This window comes from Arachis stenosperma, chromosome 8 (genome assembly GCF_014773155.1).
Source record: "Arachis stenosperma cultivar V10309 chromosome 8, arast.V10309.gnm1.PFL2, whole genome shotgun sequence".
NCBI lineage: Eukaryota > Viridiplantae > Streptophyta > Magnoliopsida > Fabales > Fabaceae > Arachis > Arachis stenosperma.
Genome location: NC_080384.1, coordinates 30,490,758 through 30,510,392, shown reverse-complemented (window position 1 = coordinate 30,510,392; position 19,635 = coordinate 30,490,758). Strand labels below are relative to the sequence as shown.

General features: G+C 35.5%; 3 protein-coding genes across 3 annotated transcripts; all 3 read left to right on the top strand.

The window, feature by feature from the left end:
- The first annotated feature begins 6,142 nt into the window (after positions 1-6,142).
- LOC130944938 (fatty acyl-CoA reductase 3-like) lies at positions 6,143-11,984 on the top strand. The gene is made up of 10 exons (XM_057873539.1): positions 6,143-6,361; positions 6,445-6,548; positions 6,763-6,965; positions 7,284-7,384; positions 7,515-7,707; positions 9,631-9,792; positions 9,902-9,983; positions 10,497-10,778; positions 10,887-11,014; positions 11,649-11,984. Exons 1-10 carry the CDS (start codon positions 6,283-6,285, stop codon positions 11,800-11,802), a joined length of 1,488 nt encoding a protein of 495 aa, XP_057729522.1. The 5' UTR covers positions 6,143-6,282; the 3' UTR covers positions 11,803-11,984.
- Positions 11,985-13,808: 1,824 nt separating this feature from the next.
- Positions 13,809-15,969, top strand: LOC130945774 (uncharacterized). Its single transcript, XM_057874478.1, has 4 exons — positions 13,809-14,129; positions 14,283-15,011; positions 15,105-15,830; positions 15,931-15,969. Exons 1-4 carry the CDS (start codon positions 13,809-13,811, stop codon positions 15,967-15,969), a joined length of 1,815 nt encoding a protein of 604 aa, XP_057730461.1.
- Positions 15,970-16,931: 962 nt separating this feature from the next.
- Positions 16,932-18,674, top strand: LOC130945773 (uncharacterized). Its single transcript, XM_057874477.1, has 2 exons — positions 16,932-17,888; positions 17,994-18,674. Exons 1-2 carry the CDS (start codon positions 16,932-16,934, stop codon positions 18,672-18,674), a joined length of 1,638 nt encoding a protein of 545 aa, XP_057730460.1.
- Positions 18,675-19,635: the final 961 nt, after the last annotated feature.

The window sequence follows — 19,635 nt, the reverse complement described above, 5'->3', positions numbered from 1 at the left end:
TTGATTACGGGAATAACCCATGAATTGTTGTATGTTGATCTCGGGTATAACCCACGAACTGAAGATCATTGTTTGCTGTGTATTGATCTCGGATATAACCCACGGACTGAAGATCACTATGTTATTGTGTATTGATCTCGGGGAATAACCCACGAACTGAAGATCTCTGTTTTATTGTTGTGAATTGATCTTGGGGACGCCCACGAACTGAGGATCACTATTTCCCCTTGTGCGTATATTATGGGGTCGGGCTTTGCGCCGACTGCCGGTAGTCACGAAGGAGTGGTATTCTTACCACCGACACATATGCACTAAGGACACAAAGGGAAGCCATATCTGGGACTTGTTCATAGGTAATATCGGGCTGCAGGGTGTAAACCGACACGTGAGCTCATGGCCTGCTTAGGACAGACATGCATCATATTAGTTGTGTATTTGCATTTGGTTGTATTGCTTGTATTACTTGTTTGTGATTGTGTTGTTTGTCTTATTGTGATTTGTTTGTGTGTTGAATTGAGTTTCTTACTTGTGCTAGTAGTTTGTGAATGGATAGAGATGATTAATATCTGTTGTTATGACTTTGAATCAATTATGTGGCTGAAAGGTATTTAATATGACAAGTTTTGCAATTGAGATCAGTTTTGGGTTTAGAAATTCAAAGAAAGTAATTATTTAACTAAAGTAAGATTGACAAGTATTTCAAAGGGTTTGACAAAGATGGATTATTAAGCAAAGTTAATTATTTGCATGTTAATCATTACTTTTACGGCATTCCCATTCCCTACTGAGAACGTGTGGTTTGTTCTCACCCCAAAATTCTTCCACCCTTTCAGTGACACAGGTTCGAAGATACAGTTTGAAGCTGCGGGCGATTATAGAATTTATTTATGAGTTAATTTGCTTTCATAGAATTCCCTCGCCCTTACTGCTTAAGGTTTTTATTTTATGCAGAGGGATAGGAGTTGTACCTGAATTTTATTTAAATTCTGTTGTATAATATTACTATTATTAATAATTGTGTGATTATTATTACTTGGTGATGTTTGCTATATGATTTTAATTATCAAAAACAAAATTTTCTGGTATTTTTACTAAAATTGAATCGCGATATCGAACTAGAGGCTCAATAGTAAATAGTTAATAAAGGAAAGCAGGTTGGTAACGCCTTACTTTCGGTACGATCATGACGTTCTGGAAGTTGGGTCGTTACAGTAAGGAGTATATGAGAATTTCTTAATTTTGAAGAAAAAGATTTAATTTCAATTATAATGAAAAAGTGACACGTATCCCATTTTGGTTATAAAATTAGAAATATATAATAAAATAATAGATAGATAATAGAGAATAAATTTATTCGATCAACTATTTAATTTAATTTAATTGAGTATTAATAGCTTGATTTATTATACTTAATTAGTTTTATCTAATATATTGTATCAACTATATATTTAATTAGTTTTAGATTTATGTATATATTTCAGTTGAAAATATATTTTTCTTAAAACACTATACTCAGGCTTACTTGACGGCCTTAAGGAAAGCTTGAGAATAAAACATAAAAATAGCTATTTATGAAAAATTAAATTAAATTTTGATTTGAAGTAATCAAACAAATTTAGTGTCTTTCTTAAAAAAAAAACTTATATATAATATTATTGTTTTATAAAGATTAAAAAAAAAGAACAATTCGCTTAACTCACGAATTATATAGAATCCATTTAAATCATGGGTTACACAAGTTTATTCAAAAATCAAAATTAAAAAATTTTATATACGTTTAAATTTTACTAGCTTAACCCATAATTTTGGTGAATTAAAATAGTCAATTCACGAGTTTTTTTCTTTAAAGATATGGAATTATATTGCTTTGTGAAAAAAAATATATACTATTTATTATAAAGATAAAAAAAAGAAATTTTTCATTAAACATCAAATACTAATAAAAAATTAACAGAAGAAATTAGAGATTTACAAAAAAACGATACTCTATAATTTAAGCCATTTTTTGCTGAAATTTTTTATTATTTTTATAATTATTGTTGCCGTAAGTTTTTTTCTTTAAAAAACTTCCAAATTTCTCATCTTCCACTATGTTCAGCACAAAATTGTTATTTTTCAATGTCTCTATTTGCCATTTGCTAACAAAGTGCAAACTTTATTATGATTTTATTTCACACTATAGCTAGCATTCATAAAAAGAGAGAAAGACCAAAAAAAAAAAAAGACCAAATCTCAAGAGTAGAATCACATTATACCAAGACGTAAAAATTATTCCGTTACCATTTCTGCATTTTGAATACATTGTTGAAGTATTTAAAAATTTTTGATTGATCAAATTGATTACAGGTAAATTTTTATAAACTGCTCTACACAAAAAAAATTATTTTAAATAAATGATAATTTTAACTCTCAAATTAATTTTTAAAGCGTTAAATTCTTCATCATCGTTAAAAAGTGCTCAACTGACATATGAACAAAAATTATAAATCACTCAATATATATTCCAAGACTACATTATATTACTTTCTCTTCTTTCAAGCCTATTCAAATTTGTTTTTACTATTGTTGTTCAGTAGTAGAGAGAAAATTTACGAACTAAATTTAGGAAAAAAAAACTACTTCAATTAATTTTTTATTCCATCTTTTATTTACTGTAAATAAATTATGTATTCAATCAATATTTGTTACTGAATTATTTTATTATTCTTACTGAATCTAAAAAGATAGAATGGTAGTAAAACTCCTCCCAAATACAAAATCTTGAAACACTCAATCCACAAGTTATAACTTACATTGACACAGTTCTGTATCTATAATGTATAATCATACTAAATAATATGTTTAATATAATCTTTTGCGTAGTTCATGGAAAAGAATACTAATTTAAATAAAATAATATTATTATTAGCTATTCAACTAGCACTAACACAAGAAAATAAAATAATTATTTATATAATAATATTTTTATACAAAATAATAGTAAAAAATTATTAAATAATTTAATATATTTAATTAAATTATCTAAAAAAATATATATCAATATCTAAATAACTATTATCGTTCACTACAAAGGACAAGGAGGATATATAACAGCAATTGTTTTTGCTATTAGCAGCGGTTTTAAATTGTTGCAAAATCTAATACCAACGGTTTGTAAACCTATTTTCTTTATTATAATCTATTTTTGTAAACAGTTGCTCTAATTTTTAAACTGCTGCAATTTTATACATAAATTAAAAAAAAAACTGACCAACTATAATAGTTTATACCATTTTTTTTGCTATAACCTATTTTATTTACATTATATATATTTATTAAACTTGAGATATTAACATAAAAAATACTAAATAAGCTATCAAAACTCATAGATAATTTTAAAATATTAACTAAAAAAATATTTATTTATAAATTATTTACTCAAAAACTATCGAACAATACAAAATTACTATGCCAAAAAAAAAATATCTTCAATTTACTACTTCCTAACGACAAATAAACTAACACTATTACCGGCCATACCCAATTATCATGATTGATAATTTGATATATATGTACGGTTGTTGATGACAGCCTATATTTGTCAAATAAAAACAGGGCAATTATCAAGAAACTCTGTATAATAAGTCACGTAGAAGAGTGTAGTCCAATTGGAATAGCGGAGTGGTTGAACATAGTTGTGCATAATTGCCTTGGCGTTTTATTTTATGTTCTTTTATTCTTGCTGAAAGCTGGACGCTTTCACATTTGCCTTCATTGTATGCTTTTTCATTTCACAATTTATTTTCTCTTTTTATCGAAGAAACTCCTATACTAAGAATTTAACAGTGATTTATAGGTACATACAATCTTATCAAAAAGGAATGCACTTTCTTCTTGTTATTTGTCAAATCCAATTTAATTTATTTGGTAGAAAATGAAATACGATAAATTCTGTCACGTTTTCTTTGAGATTGTGGCGTCAATCACTACGAATCATTTCTCTCCAAAAGTGAACAAAATCAAAATCACTACGAATCGTAGTGTATATAACTGTTACGTCAACTTTTTTCTTAATATTTTAAAAGTTTAATTAAATATTCAATTATATCTTGTTCTTTTAAATTATTATTCATACAATTAATATAAAAAATAGTTATTATTGTTAGGGCTGGCAATTCATATCTTACCCGTGGGTACTCAATCCGGTCCAATCCGTTCGAGTAGGGTAGGTTACCCGATCCGTTGCGGATAGGGTAGGATACGGTCCGGGTATTGGTAGGGTAGGGTACGGATTTAGGGTGTATCCTATCTTACCCCCACCTCATATATAACACATATTTTTTATAAAAAAAATTAGGTATATAGTAAAAGAAGTGAGAATTGAACCCACAATCTTCCTTATATAATGTCTTATAATAAGTGAACAATCACTAAACTAGTTAGTTAATTTAATAATTTAGAGTATTAGTTTTTTATTTTTTATGTTATTAATATGTAATTTGAATTTTATATTTACTTTGAAAAAATTTGATATTTTTGCAAGTAGGGTAGGGTATGATTTAGAATTTTAGGATGCAGATAGGGTTAGGGTTGAGAGATTCTCAATCCGCAGATAGGATAGGATAGGGTAGAGTTTTAATAAAATTTTCAACCCGCGGGTAGGGTTATGATAGGGTCTAATCCTACCCTACCCATTGTCAGTCCTAATTATTGTTAATATTGTATTATATGATTAGATGCATGTGTTAAAATATTTTATATTAATAATATATCAAAATTAAATTTATATTTTTGTTAGAATATTATTAAGATCAATTAGGATCAATTAGTATTATTTAGTACATCTGAATATTTATTATAGGAGATTACGTCCTTATTATTACGATTCTCTTAGTACATATAAATACCTTTTCATATTGTATCATTCTAGACAACTTGAATAGATAACTTGAATACACTCAATAATACACAAATCTTTTTTTCAGGTTAGTCTATTATTTCTAACCATTTTAAACCAAAATTTTAATTCCTATTTAGAAAAGAGCGACTAATGATAAACCCCAAAAATTATTTGGCTATGAAGTTTAGTTTAAATTTTCTGAACATTAGTTATTAAATAGGATTAAATAAATAATAAATAATTTTCTAATCTTTTATCACGAAAATAATTAATTAAGTCCCTTATCAGATTTAATTAATTACACGTAAGTTATAGTCAGGAGAAATATAGGTCTCTCGAAATCTTATCCAAAAATCATGAGCAAAAACTTACGTGTTATCTGTTTACAAAAGTTGATGATTTATTAGTAGTCAAATCTAGTAAAAAGATTAATTGTTTTCAAGATAAAAAGTTTGAGATTTGTTTGTACTTTTCTTTTAAATTAAATGAACGCTTTTTTTTTTCCCCTCTATGTAACAAAGCAGCGATTACTTTGTTAGTTTGAATCCAAACAATTCAAATGCCACTAGCTACTTCTAGTCTTCAATCACTATCTCTAAGGCTTTTTTTTTTGGTAATTTTAACTTAATGTCTAAGTTGCTTACTCCTTGAAAGTTTGAACATTAAACCTGCTCTAAATTCTAATTAAGTAACGCGAAAATAAAAGGAATCGTAATAATACTGAATTTTGTTTTATTCTTTTCATGGGTCGTGAATAATTTAACAACAGGGATAGGCTCCACAAATTTGACCGTTGATGGGAGACACAATCTGTTTCTCATGAGCCATATATTTTCAGTTTTTCACGTGCATTTTCATATGTACTTAATTAATTATAATAATTTAGGTAGGTTCGGTGAACGAATTAATAGAGTGTGAGTGTGTGACGTTCACACTTCTCAATTTTTCGACAATGAGTGTGTCCCATGCATTTACATCACCGTCAAGTTCATATTAATATTGCAAGTGTGAGAAATAGTGTATGAAATTAGTCTTATATTAAAAAAATAAAAAATAATAAAAAATTTATAAGATGAGAGAATCATTAACTTACTACTTTAAAATTTTAAATTAGATGTAATATTTTTTCATTTTATGTTCTCTTACTTGAAATATTTCATGCATCGGAATTGGAGATATTTTTTGTTAGATAGGTAGGAAATGAGAGGTGCTTGGCTTCCCCTATAAATATTAACAGCAAGAGAAGAGTGCAATAAAAGAATCAAAGCAAACCTTGTGGGCATGCATGCGTAATCATATTATCTAGAGTAGTCTAACACATTATTTTGGTTCATTATTTTCATCCTCTCCTTTGAAATTTCTCCTTCTCATCAATATAAAGAAGAACTACTTAATTATCTCAAATGGAATTGGGAAGCATATTGCATTTCCTTGAGGACAAGACCATTCTAGTCACTGGTGCCACTGGCTTCCTTGCAAAAAGTAGTGATATGTGTTGTAAAACAATGCAACTTGTTTTAATTCCATATGCTTTTAATTAATTACTAATTGTTATGAATTTACAGTTTTTGTGGAGAAGATATTAAGATGTCAATCAAATGTGAAAAAACTTTATCTTCTTTTGAGAGCTACCGATATTGAATCTGCTACTCATCGCTTGCATCATGAGGTGACAAATATATATATATATATATATATATATATATATATATATATATATATATATATTATATCTTCTATTTGTTTATTTAATTTATCTTATATTTTGATGTATGTGCATGCATGTATTTGGATATTATTCTATAATCTTTTTCAAAATTCAAAATATGTCTATTATAGTTGATATTCCTGTGTTGTATGCTTACATTTTTATATGTATGTAGATCGTAGGGAAGGAGTTGTTTAGATTGCTAAAGGAAAAGTTGGGTACAAAGTTCAATTCTTTTGTGTCAGAAAAGTTGAGTGTGGTACCTGGAGACATTTCTAAACAGGACTTGGATTTGAAGGACTCCATTCTAATGGATCATATTTGCAATCAAACTGATATTATAGTTAATATTGCTGCAACTACTAACTTTGACGAAAGGTATATAAATATTGATAATGTTAGAGAGACAAAAAAAAAATAGTCAATTTATCTTATTTAATTTAATATTCATTAATTATTGCAACAATTAATGAATGTTAAATAAGATAAATTCTGATTTTTTTGTTAATTTTTTTGTTATTAAACATTTTCGTATAAATATATATCAATTTGAGATTATTGAATTTCGTATATAACCACAAAATAACAACAAACATTTCTTTTTTATTATCTTTTAAATATTTTTGTAATAATATAATTCTTAACTACTTTTTGCATGGATAAAAATTATTATCTTATTATTGTTATTAAATGCAGATATGATGTTGCATTGGGTATTAACACATTCGGAGTTAAGCATGTATTGAACTTCGCTAAGAAATGTACTAAGCTCAAAGTGCTTCTTCACGTATCAACAGGTTAGTACATTTCCTTATTACGTACATTATATTAAATTTCAACATCTATTGCTATTAATTAATAAATGTGTAATTAACAATATTATTTTTGTGAAACTAATTGATGTAATTGAATGGGATATTGAATTAGCATACGTGTGTGGCGAGAGAGGAGGAGTGGTAGTAGAGGATCCACAGGAAATGGGTGTGTCATTGAATGGAGTGGCAGGATTAGACATTGACATGGAAATGAAGTTGGTGCAACAAAAACTCAATCAGCTTCGGGAACAAGGAGCCTCTGAACATCACATTAAACTCGCCATGAAGGAACTAGGCATCCAAAGGTTTGAATTACTCTTATCTACTGCTTATTGTTGTCACATGCTGGGCCCAAAATAAATACAAGTAATGTAGCATATATATATATATATATATATATATATATATATATATAGTGGTCCTAAATGATGATCAAGTTACTTTAGTAATTAAATTAGTTTAATAGTCTATTGAGACAATAAAAATCAATTAAAAAAAAGGAAAGATATGCATATAAAGAAAAAAATAATTTAGTTGAATTTAGATTAAAAAAATTTATTCACCCACTACTCTCTCTCTCTCTCTCTCTCTCTCTCTCTCTCTCTATATATATATATATATATATATATATATATATATATATATATATATATAGGGGTAGGCACTAATTAATAAAAGGAATGAAATATAAAAAATATTATTTACACATTAAAATTAATTATTAAATATTTGTATATAAATATATAATTTAATTTATTTTTAATATATATTTTAATAATTAATTTTAATGTATATTTAACATGATTATATATTATTTATTATAGTTGATATCTGTGTATAAATAACAGAAGTAATGTTTTATCATTAAATTCCAAATCTTAAAATATCTAGTATATTTTATTTTTTTTTTCTTCTAATATAAACACATTTCACACAAAGAAAATAATTTAAAAGAAATTATTAGAGAATAGAGAATAATATGTGAAAATTTAGTGATAGAGATATATGATATTTATATATTTTTTTAAAAAAATATTAGATAATCATCAATATTTTCTCATATTTAAATCAGTACTGATTAATTCTATATTTTCTCTCATTAAAATATTGACCTTTAATATCCTATTTTTTTCCCGTCAAACTCGATTTATTATATCAATATATTAATCATATATCTTATCCAATAACAAGGGAAAAAAATGAATCGATTTGTTAGAGATATAAATGCAATATTAATGATTATATCTCTAACACTCTCCTTCAAATAAGAGCCTTTTTTTGGGTTTATTTATGAAATTACTCATCTCAAAAATTTAAGCTGATGAAAAAAGTAACATTAATGGTTATATCTCTAACACGACTAATCATACAAAGGGAAAAGTTTTTGTAAAAGAGGTTATTTCTTGACATAAACTCGTGATCGGTTCTAGTCATAGAATATTAGAATGAAATTCATGATACTAGAATTTCAAAGGAATTTATGGCGTTAGGTGTTAGGTGCGGCCGTGAGCAGTAAAATTCTACAAAAGAAATTTTAAAATTGGCGTGTGTGTCCGTTTTTTTTTTCATTATTATTATTATTATTAAAAATCTTATGTCTACCTATCTGTGTATTTAGATCTTTTGTGTATATTTTTTTATTAAAAATGATCGACAAAAAATAAGATTAAAAAAGATAAAATGTTTTGTCTTTTATACTAATAAATACAAAAGGGATATAAAAGAAGTAGTAAATATTATTTTTTAATTTTCTATAAATGCCTACTTCAACATAACGTTTCCATTCATCACGGCTTAGAAACACATGCATATATATCTTGATCTCGTTCTTGTGTCATGCAACAAGCTAAGTATATTATGAGGTTCTAATATTAGGTTAGGTAGGGATATTTGTTCAATTTGTCAAAATGTTTGAACTCTCAATTCAATTGGTCAAAGAATTAATCAATTAACAAAATTTTTTGAATATATTTTGCCTCATGCGACAAGCTAAGCTAAGTACAAGAATGCATCTAATTAAGGCTGGTAGTAGCTCTTCTTGTCCAAAAATCTAACCAAATCAACATAATATATACTAAATATTAATAAATCATGTTTTCCATTATATCTCTATAAACAACTGATCATTTAGTTAACTTTATTGATTGATAATTATATTTTACATAGCAATTACCACAAAATTATGGACTAATAGTTTATGGTTACATTGTACCGTAATTTATTTCCAGAGCAAATATGTATGGTTGGCCAAACACATATGTTTTTACAAAAGCAATGGGTGAAATGCTTATACAAACTTCAAAAGAAAATACACCTGTTGTTATTGTGCGTCCTACCATCATTACTAGCACTTACAGAGAGCCTTTTCCAGGTTGGGTCGAAGGTGTAAGGTACAAATTAAACACCCTTCAATTTTATGCCTACTCTTATGTTAGGTTTAATTTCGTTAAATTATTGTCCATTTTATACACTTTCATATGATTTTTTTACATGGCGCAGAACCATAGACAGTTTGATTGTTGCTTATGGTAAAGGAAAATTATCATGCTTCCTTGCAGATCTTAAGGCAGTTTTTGATGTGGTGAGTCACTTGATCAAACTATTAAATATGAATTTACATCCCATTCTTCAGTAGTCAAAACCAAATATAACACTATCATATGTTTGACTTACTACCCATGTACTGTCTTTTAGATTGCGTTTCATCGTGAAAACAGGATAAAATAAGATATTAAGAATAAAATATAAATAATAAAGACATAAAAATTAATATTTTTTTATTTTATTTAATAATAAATTTAAATAAATTATAAAAATTTAATTTATTTTTTTTATTTAAAAAATTTAAAAAAATAAGATAAAAATAAAAAAATATAATTATAAAAAATTAATAAAAATAATAAAAAAATAAAAAATAAATCATATCTTTTATTAGTATTTCTGTATTTTTCTGTCAAAATAGATATAAAATATACTAATTCAATATTTTTCTATATAATATCTCTATCGATATATTTCATTCGTCAAACATAATTTTGTATATAAAACTTAATCGGATGTGGTTTGTAATCTTATTAGTGAGTTTGATATGCAGATACCGGCTGACATGGTAGTGAATGCAATGATAGTGGCTATGGTGGCCCATGGAAATGAAAGTTCTAGTAATAGTGATGATAACATCATATACCATGTGGGTTCTTCTGTTAGCAACCCTGTGAGATACCACAATCTTCATGACTATTCCTTCAAATATTTCACTGCAAAACCTTGGATCAATAAAGAAGGAAAGCCTATCAGAGTTGGCAAGATTACCATATTGAGTAGCATGGCAAGCTTCCATAGATACATGTTCATTCGCTACTTGCTTCCGTTAAAGGTTTTGTTATTTACCTTTCATATAATAATTAAATGGTGCAATTATATTATATTCTGAGCTTAATTAGGGTTTGGAATTGAGTTTTTACATGCATGCATTATTTGGCAGGGACTAAAACTGGTGAATGAAGCATCATGCAAGTATTTCCAAGAAACGTATCATGAACTTTATAGAAAGATCCATGGTGTTATGCGGCTCGTTGATCTTTACAAGCCTTATGTATTTTTTAATGGCGTGTAAGTTCATCGTTACGTTGTATTAATTATGAAAAAGTTTGAGAGTGAATATTATTGTAACACCAATACGACACTCAACACGAAAATTAAAAAAAAAAACTCCTTGGACAATTATTTTTAATATTTTTGGCTATTATTTAACTAGTATAAATATTAAATTATTTTTTAACACATAAATTTTATTAATTTATGTATGTAAATTCTAAAAAAATGTGTGTGCAAACTGTTGTATTAATTTATGTGTACAAAATTCTGATAAATATAGAGATAAAATATATGTTTTTTACATGTAAAATTCCTGTAAATATGAGTACAAATTATCATTGACCAAGTATTGGCAAAAAATAATAATATTTATTAATCATATAATATTATTTTAAAAAAATTTAAAATTTTTAAAAATAAAAATATTTAAAATTTAATTAAAAAATATTCAAAATTCAAACTCAACAAAAATTCATTTTCAGTGAATTTCATATTAGACTTGTTTGATAATATGCTATAGTATTAATTAAAATTAACTGCTATGATATTAGTTCTTTAGGATTATTAATTAATTATTAGCTAATATTTATTATCAATTAATATATGTTTAATTATTAACTAGAAGTAGCTTTGTTTGTTTTGCAAACAGATTTGACAATATGAATACAGAAAAGTTGTTGAGAGCGGCAAGAGAAGGTAGGGCAGAGATGGATTTGTTTTTCTTTGATCCAAAAATTATTGATTGGGAAGAATACTTTATGAATATCCATTTTCCTGGCATTTCCAAGTATGTCTTCAAGTGATAATAATAATTAAGCATTTGTACTTTATTTGTAATATCACAACTTATTATTATGCGTGCCACTTTGTATTATGATCCTTAAGTTTTATATTGCTTATATATGTGTAGTGTAATGTAATGTGATGGGATGATTATTTATGTGTTATTACAAGTGTTATATATTGAATCTTATAATTGTTGATTTTTATGTGATTGTTCTGATAGAATTAACAGTTTTATATTTTTATTTATGTGATGATTGTTTCTAATACGAACTACAAATTAAACTCAGTTTTCATTCTCGGTAATCTCCTTCTCCCTTTTTTTTTATTTTTTATTTATCAAAAATAGGAGATTCGAACTCACACTCTCTTAATTGAGACTATGCTATTATTCTTACATGATCGTCTTGTCCTTTTGTCCCTTCGTGAATATCCAATAAAATCTCTTTCTCCCTTGCTACTATTCTTACATGATCGATAATAAAGTAAAAAAAAATATATATATTTTTCTAATGCAATTAATGCATGAAAACTTAAAAGGGTCAACAATTAATTAATATTTTTTATTTTTATTCAATTATTTTATTTGTAGAACTTTAAAAGGTGTATGTCTTTTAGAATATTTGTTAGCAAAATCTTTTAAACATTTAACTAAGAGATAAAAGTAAATTCTTTTAAAATAGTTTAAAAATAATAATATCATATTTCTAACATTGAACTAGTTTTAAGTTTTAACTGGGTCCTAATGTTTCAAGTTTCAATTATATCGTTAGCTGCTAGTATCGTTAATTAACGAAGATGCCAACATACTAATTATAGACTAGTATCGTTAGGTGCTTATATATCAGTGACGTGTTAGCATAGGATTGTCGTCACATTACATGCATAAATTGTCAATGTTACGTTTAGATGTATGATTGAGACATATTAAAACATTAGAGAATAAAATTAAAATCAAATGTTAGGAATAATAACAAACATACATACTTATATATAATTCAAAAGATAGTTTTGCAAATAAAAAACTTATTAATAATATATTAAGACTTACCATTTTTATTAAAACTCATTTAATACAATATAATTATATTAAAAATTAATATGAAATTATTTTAAGTAACTATTAGTAAATTATACAAACATAATGTTATGGCCCGGCCCAAGGTCCACACGGGTCGACCCGGCCCAAGTTCTACCCGACCCGGATGCCTGCACTCCATCCGACCCGGACACGCGCCCTGTACGGCTCACACACGGCTGCATGGCAGCGTCCTTGGAGAATTGGGCCTGACCTCACGTGGGGCCCACTACTGACATGTATAAAAGGGGAAGATTGGCTCTTCCCCCGAGGTACGTCATTTTTTCCCTCATCCCATTATTCTGTCCGCCTGCACATTGCTGACTTGAGCGTCGGAGTGTCTTTGCAGGTGGCACCTCCCCTCGTCCATTCATCAGCACAAGTGCTCGCTAGCTCGGCAGACCCACAATCAGCGCGACCAGGACTAAGACATCCTCACCTATCCACCCCTGCATCTTCTGTCCACCCGACCTGTTCGGAACCCGACGAACGAACATTGGCGCCGTCTGTGGGGACGTCTAAATGGAGGTTGTACTGGGTCCCGGCGACCAAGGCCGGGCTGCCGGAGCGGAGGGGGCAGCCTCCGTCGCCTCGCAAGGGGGGCGGCGAAGGTCCCCCCATCGACACACGAGGACGCGACCCTTCGGAGGAACGGGCGGCGATAGCGCCGTAATAATGCAAGAGCTACGCCACAGAGTCCAGAACCTGGAGCGACAGCTTGCCGACCGGGAGCGGGACGGACGGTCTACCGATCCGAGCTACACCCCGTCTCCCGGGAGCGAGGAGGAAGACTCTCGCTGAAGCCGCCCGCGGACGGAAGCGGAGAGCTCGCGGGAGGAGTCACCCATAGTGAGGAGACGAAATGACACGATTATCTACTCCCGCGGCAGACCGACCCATCGAGCGACAAGAGGTCGCGAAGACGGAAGAACACGACAACCTGTGATAATGGGCGCCACCCCGTTCCACCGATCTATCCTCGAGGTCCGGCTGCCAAAACACTTCGACAAGCCAACGGACATGAGGTACGACGGAACTCAGGACCCTCTAGAACACCTCACGGCCTTTGAGGCCAGGATGAATCTAGAAGGGGTAGGCGACGAGGTAAGATGCCGCGCCTTCCCGGTGACCCTAGCAGGACCAGCGATCAGATGGTTTAACGGCCTCCCTCAAGGCTCCATCTACAATTTCTCAGACATCAGCCGCGCATTCCTGGCTCAATTTACAACGCGAATAGCAAAGGCCAAGCATCCTATCAACCTTCTCGGGGTAACCCAGAGACAGGGAGAGCCGACCAGGAGGTACTTAGATCGGTTCAACGACGAATGTTTGGAAATCGACGGCTTAACCGACTCGGTGGCCAGTCTCTACCTGACGAACGGCCTCCTCAACGAGAACTTCCGAAAATACCTTACCACGAAGCCGGTTTGGACAATGCATGAAATCCAAACGGTGGCCAAAGAGTACATAAACGACGAGGAAGTCAGCCGAGTAGTGGCTGCCAATAAGCGGCAGTCCGGTTACGGCCAGGCTCGTCAGTCCGGTGGCGACGGGGAGAGAGCAAAAGAAAAGGCTAGGGAGGAGGCATCAAACAAAGCACCTAGGTCGTTTCCTCGAGTCGGGAAGTTTACTAACTACACTCCGCTCACCCTCCCCATCGTGGAAGTCTATCAACAAATAGCTGAAAAGGGAATTCTTCCGAAGCCCCGACCACTCAAGGACCGCACGGGTGGAAACAAGAACCTTTATTGCGATTACCATAAGGGATATGGTCACCAAACTCAGGACTGTTTCGACCTGAAGGATGCATTAGAACAAGCGATAAGGGAAGGAAAGCTAGCAGCGTTCTCCCATCTCATCAGGGAGCCGAGAAGGCGTTATCGTGAACAAGACGAGGAAGGCAAGACACGCTCGACCAAGCGGCGACAGGAGCCCGAAGACGGAGACCACGGCCTCACGGTAATAAACGTGGTAACGGCAAAAAACACTGCACCGAAGTCCCGGTCGGCACACAAGAAAGACGCCAAGGTTCTGGCGATCTCATCTCTACCGGTGCAGAGTACCAAAAAACCTCCGTCCATTTCTTTTGGCCCAGAAGACCAATGGTTCAGCGACGCCCCGGAAAACCCTTCCATGGTCATAACGGCCAGAGTGGGAACCGGCCTCGTCAAACGGATCCTTGTCGACACAGGAGCTGATTCAAACATCATGTTCCGCAATGTGTTCGACGCACTGGGGCTGAAGGATGCCGACCTGACGACTCACAAGCACGGGGTTATCGGGTTAGGCGACCACTTCATCAAACCAGACGGAGTCATTTCCCTACCAATCTCGGTGGGACAGGTGCAAGGCCGAAGATCGGCAATGGCCGAGTTCGTAATCCTCCGAGACTCCACAGCCTACAACATCATCTTGGGAAGAAAAACAATCAATGATTTTGAAGCCATAATCAATACCAAGCTGCTAGTTATGAAGTTTGTCACCGATGATGGATCCATAGGGACCATAAGGGGAGACCTCGAGACGGCGGTCGCTTGTGACAACGCCAGCCTTTCCCTCAGAAAGAAGTCCAAGGAAGCATCTGGCGTATTCCTAGCCGACCTTGACGCCAGAGTAGAAGACAAGCCGAGGCCGGAACCAGAAGGGGACCTGGAAAAATTTAGCATCGGTGACGAAGGGGAAAAGTTCACTTTCGTTAACAAGAACCTCCCACATGAGCTGAAGGAGCCTTTGATTGAAATGATAAGAGCCAACAGGGACTTGTTCGCATGGACACCAGCCGACATGCCGGGCATAGATCCACAAATCGTCTCACATCACCTAGCCGTCAAGCCGGAAGCACGCCCGGTGGCTCAACGGAGGAGAAAAATGTCGGCGGAAAGAGCAGAGGAGGTAGCCAAACAAACGGCCGGCCTCCTAGAAGCAGGCTTCATACGAGAAGTGGACTACCCGACGTGGCTCTCAAATGTGGTACTGGTGAAAAAGCACAATGGCAGGTGGAGAATGTGCGTGGACTACTCTGACCTTAACAAAGCATGCCCCAAAGATTGCTTCCCCCTCCCCAATATAGATGCACTCGTCGACGCTGCGGCGGGATACCGGTATCTGAGTTTCATGGACGCCTACTCCGGTTACAATCAGATACCGATGCACCGACCAGACGAAGACAAAACGGCGTTCATAACGCCAGGAGGAACTTTTTGCTATAAGGTAATGCCATTCGGCTTGAAAAATGCGGGGGCGACATATCAAAGGCTGATGAACAGGATATTCCACGACCTCATAGGAAAAACGGTTGAAGTTTACGTGGACGACATCCTGGCAAAAACAACACGACCTGACGACCTCATAAACGACCTGGCAAGTGTATTTGCGTCCCTCCGTCAACACGGTATGAGGCTGAACCCCCTCAAGTGCGCCTTCGCCATGGAAGCCGGCAAGTTCCTGGGATTCATGATAACCCAGAGAGGGGTAGAAGCTAACCCGGAGAAATGCCAGGCAATACTGCAGATGAAGAGCCCGGGCTGCGTCAAGGACGTTCAGAGGTTGGCAGGGCGATTGACATCACTTTCCCGGTTTCTCGGGGCTTCGGCGACAAAGGCCCTGCCATTTTTCAACCTCATGAAGAAAGGGATGGCGTTTGAATGGACACCCGCATGTGAAGAAGCCTTTCAGCACTTCAAGGAAATCCTGGCGGCACCTCCCATTCTCGGGAAGCCAAAGGACGGGGAACCACTATACCTATACCTCGCTATAACAAGTGAAGCCCTGGCCGCAGTCCTGGTACGGGAGGACGGAAAAGCTCAACAGCCAGTCTATTTCATAAGCAGGGCCCTGCAAGGGGCAGAATTAAGATATAGCAAGTTGGAAAAGCTAGCCCTGGCACTCCTAACTTCCTCAAGAAGGTTAAAACAATACTTCCAAAGTCACCAAGTGGTCGTCAGAACGGACCAGGGGATCCGGCAAGTTCTCCAAAAACCTGACCTAGCGGGAAGAATGATGACTTGGTCCATCGAACTCTCTCAATATGACATACGGTACGAACCCCGGCAAGCCATCAAGGCGCAGGCCATGACGGATTTCTTGGTTGAAGTAACGGGAGATCCAGGCGAAGACATGGGAACACGGTGGAAGCTCCATGTGGACGGAGCCTCCAACCAGACCTTCGGAGGCGCCGGGATTATCCTGGAATGCCCGATTGGGGTTGTATACGAACAGTCGGTTAGATTCGAATTTCCCATCTCAAACAACCAAGCAGAATACGAAGCCCTCATAGGAGGCTTGACCCTAGCGGCGGAAGTCGGCGCAAGAAGACTGGAAGTGTGCAGCGATTCCCAAGTCGTCACTTCCCAAGTAAACGGCAGCTACCAAGCCAAGGATCCCCTGTTGCAAAAGTACTTGGAAAAGGTTAAAAGCTTGAGCCAAAAGTTCGAGGAGGTCACGGTCCAGCATGTACCCAGAGAAAGGAACACATGGGCAGACCTCCTATCAAAGTTGGCCAGCACGAAGCCAGGGGAGGGAAACCGGTCTCTCATCCAAGGCATGACAAGGGAACCAGCAATTGCACTACACATAACAACCCTGAGTTCTTCATGGCTAGATCCCATCACCAACTTCCTAGAACACGGCCAAGTCCCTGGTGATGAAAAAGACGCGGCAAAACTAAGAAGAGAAGTGGCAAAATACGCCGTCATCCAAGGACAGCTGTTCAGAAAAGGGCTTAGCCAACCCCTCCTGAAGTGCCTACACCCCGACCAGACGGACTATGTCCTCAAGGAAGTCCATGAGGGCTGCTGTGGGCACCACATCGGAGGCAAAGCCCTAGCAAGGAAGTTAATCCGAGCTGGGTACTACTGGCCGTCGATGATGGCAGACTCCAAAGAGTTTGTCAAAAAATGCATAAAGTGCCAACAGAACGCCAACTTTGCCAAGGCACCGGCCTCCGAGTTAAGCTTGCTAACGACCTCCCGGCCGTTCTCTCAGTGGGGAGTCGACCTCTTAGGGCCCTTCCCAGTCGGCCCTGGGCAGGTCAAATACCTCATAGTGGCGATTGATTACTATACCAAATGGATAGAAGCCGAACCACTGGCTAGCATATCCTCGGCCAATTGCAGAAAATTCATGTGGAGGCAGGTGATAACAAGATTCGGGATACCAGAAGTCGTCATCTCGGACAATGGCACGCAGTTTACCGACAAGAAATTCACAGAGTTTCTTAGCGGCCTGGGTATAAGGCAAAGGTTCTCTTCGGTAGAACACCCTCAGACGAACGGACAAGTGGAGTCCGCCAACAAGGTTTTCATCTCAGGGTTGAAAAAGAGGTTGGACAATAAGAAGGGTGCTTGGGCCGACGAGCTAGCGTCGGTCCTCTGGTCTTACCGAACAACCGAGCAGTCCTCCACCAAGGAAACTCCTTTCCGGCTAACGTACGGGGTGGACGCGGTAATACCCGTAGAAATCGGAGAACCAAGCCCACGACTTCTTTTGAAAGGGGTGGAGGAAGCCGTAGAAAAGGACCTGATAGAGGAAGCCCGAGAAATGGCTCACTTGACAGAAACGGCGCTAAAACAAAGAGTGGCGCTCCGCTACAATACCAAAGTGCTCAAGAGGGAATTCGAGCCAAACGACCTCGTCCTGAGGCGAAATGATATCGGCCTGCCGACCCCCGGAGAAGGCAAGCTGGCGGCCAACTGGGAAGGCCCATATAGAGTCAAGAAAGTGATGGGAAAAGGAGCATTCAAACTAGAAAGACTCGACGGCAAGGAAGTCCCGAGAACTTGGAATGCGGACAACCTAAGAAGATTCTACTCCTAGAGGAAGGGCCGGCGCGCCGACCAGGCTAGCTAAATAAATTATGACTAACGACAACGCCTAACCCGGGACTGATCACCCCGGGAGGTCATCAACTACCATTGTAACAAACAACTACACGAGAGCCCACGGGCCGCCGGTATAAACAACTACAAACCAAAAACGGTTACTAGAAGCGATAACGCAATCGGACAAGTAAGAAAAACTTTATCGCGACAACACGAGCAAGCGACTAAAAAGTCATTGTTCACGAGCCAAAATTAAAACGGCTAAGACTAAATTGTTCATAGGCCAAAACGGCTAAAATAAAGTATTTACAAGCCAAAACAAAACGGCTAAACAAGAAACAACGAAACAAAGAGTTCATTTCTTGGGAGCATCGACAACTTGGCCATCCTTAATAATCTTGAAAACACCAATTGCCGACGTGTCGAACTCAGGGGCAACAATTTTAATTTGAGCCTTCAAGGCTTCCTCGGTACCCAAAATCGCGCCTTTGCCCTGTTTGACGACGTCTTTGTACTTAGCCTTCCACGTTGCCAGTTCGGCCTCTACGGCCTGCTTCTCCTTCTCCACCTCGGCCGCACGCTTCTGCGCCTCACCGACCTGTTTCTCCAATGCCATCTCACGCTCGACCAACCGTTCAACCGTCGCGTCCGATTCTTTTTGCTTTTTCTCAGCGGTTGTGGCCTTCTGTTCGGCGGCAGTGGCTTTCTGCTCGGCAGCAGTGACCTTCTTCTCGGCGGCATCTAATTTCTCTGAAGACTGAGTCAGCTGCTCCCGAAGAGTTTCAACTTCACTCTTCAACTCATTATTGGCCTTCCCACTGGCTTCCAACCTCCTGCAGAGGGACTCCATCCCGGACAGCTCAAACTCGGCCTTCCGGGCTATCACGGCGCCCCGCAGGAGTGTTCGGTACATCCACCTCGCCTGCCCGGCAAGGGATGACTCGTGGAAGTACTCC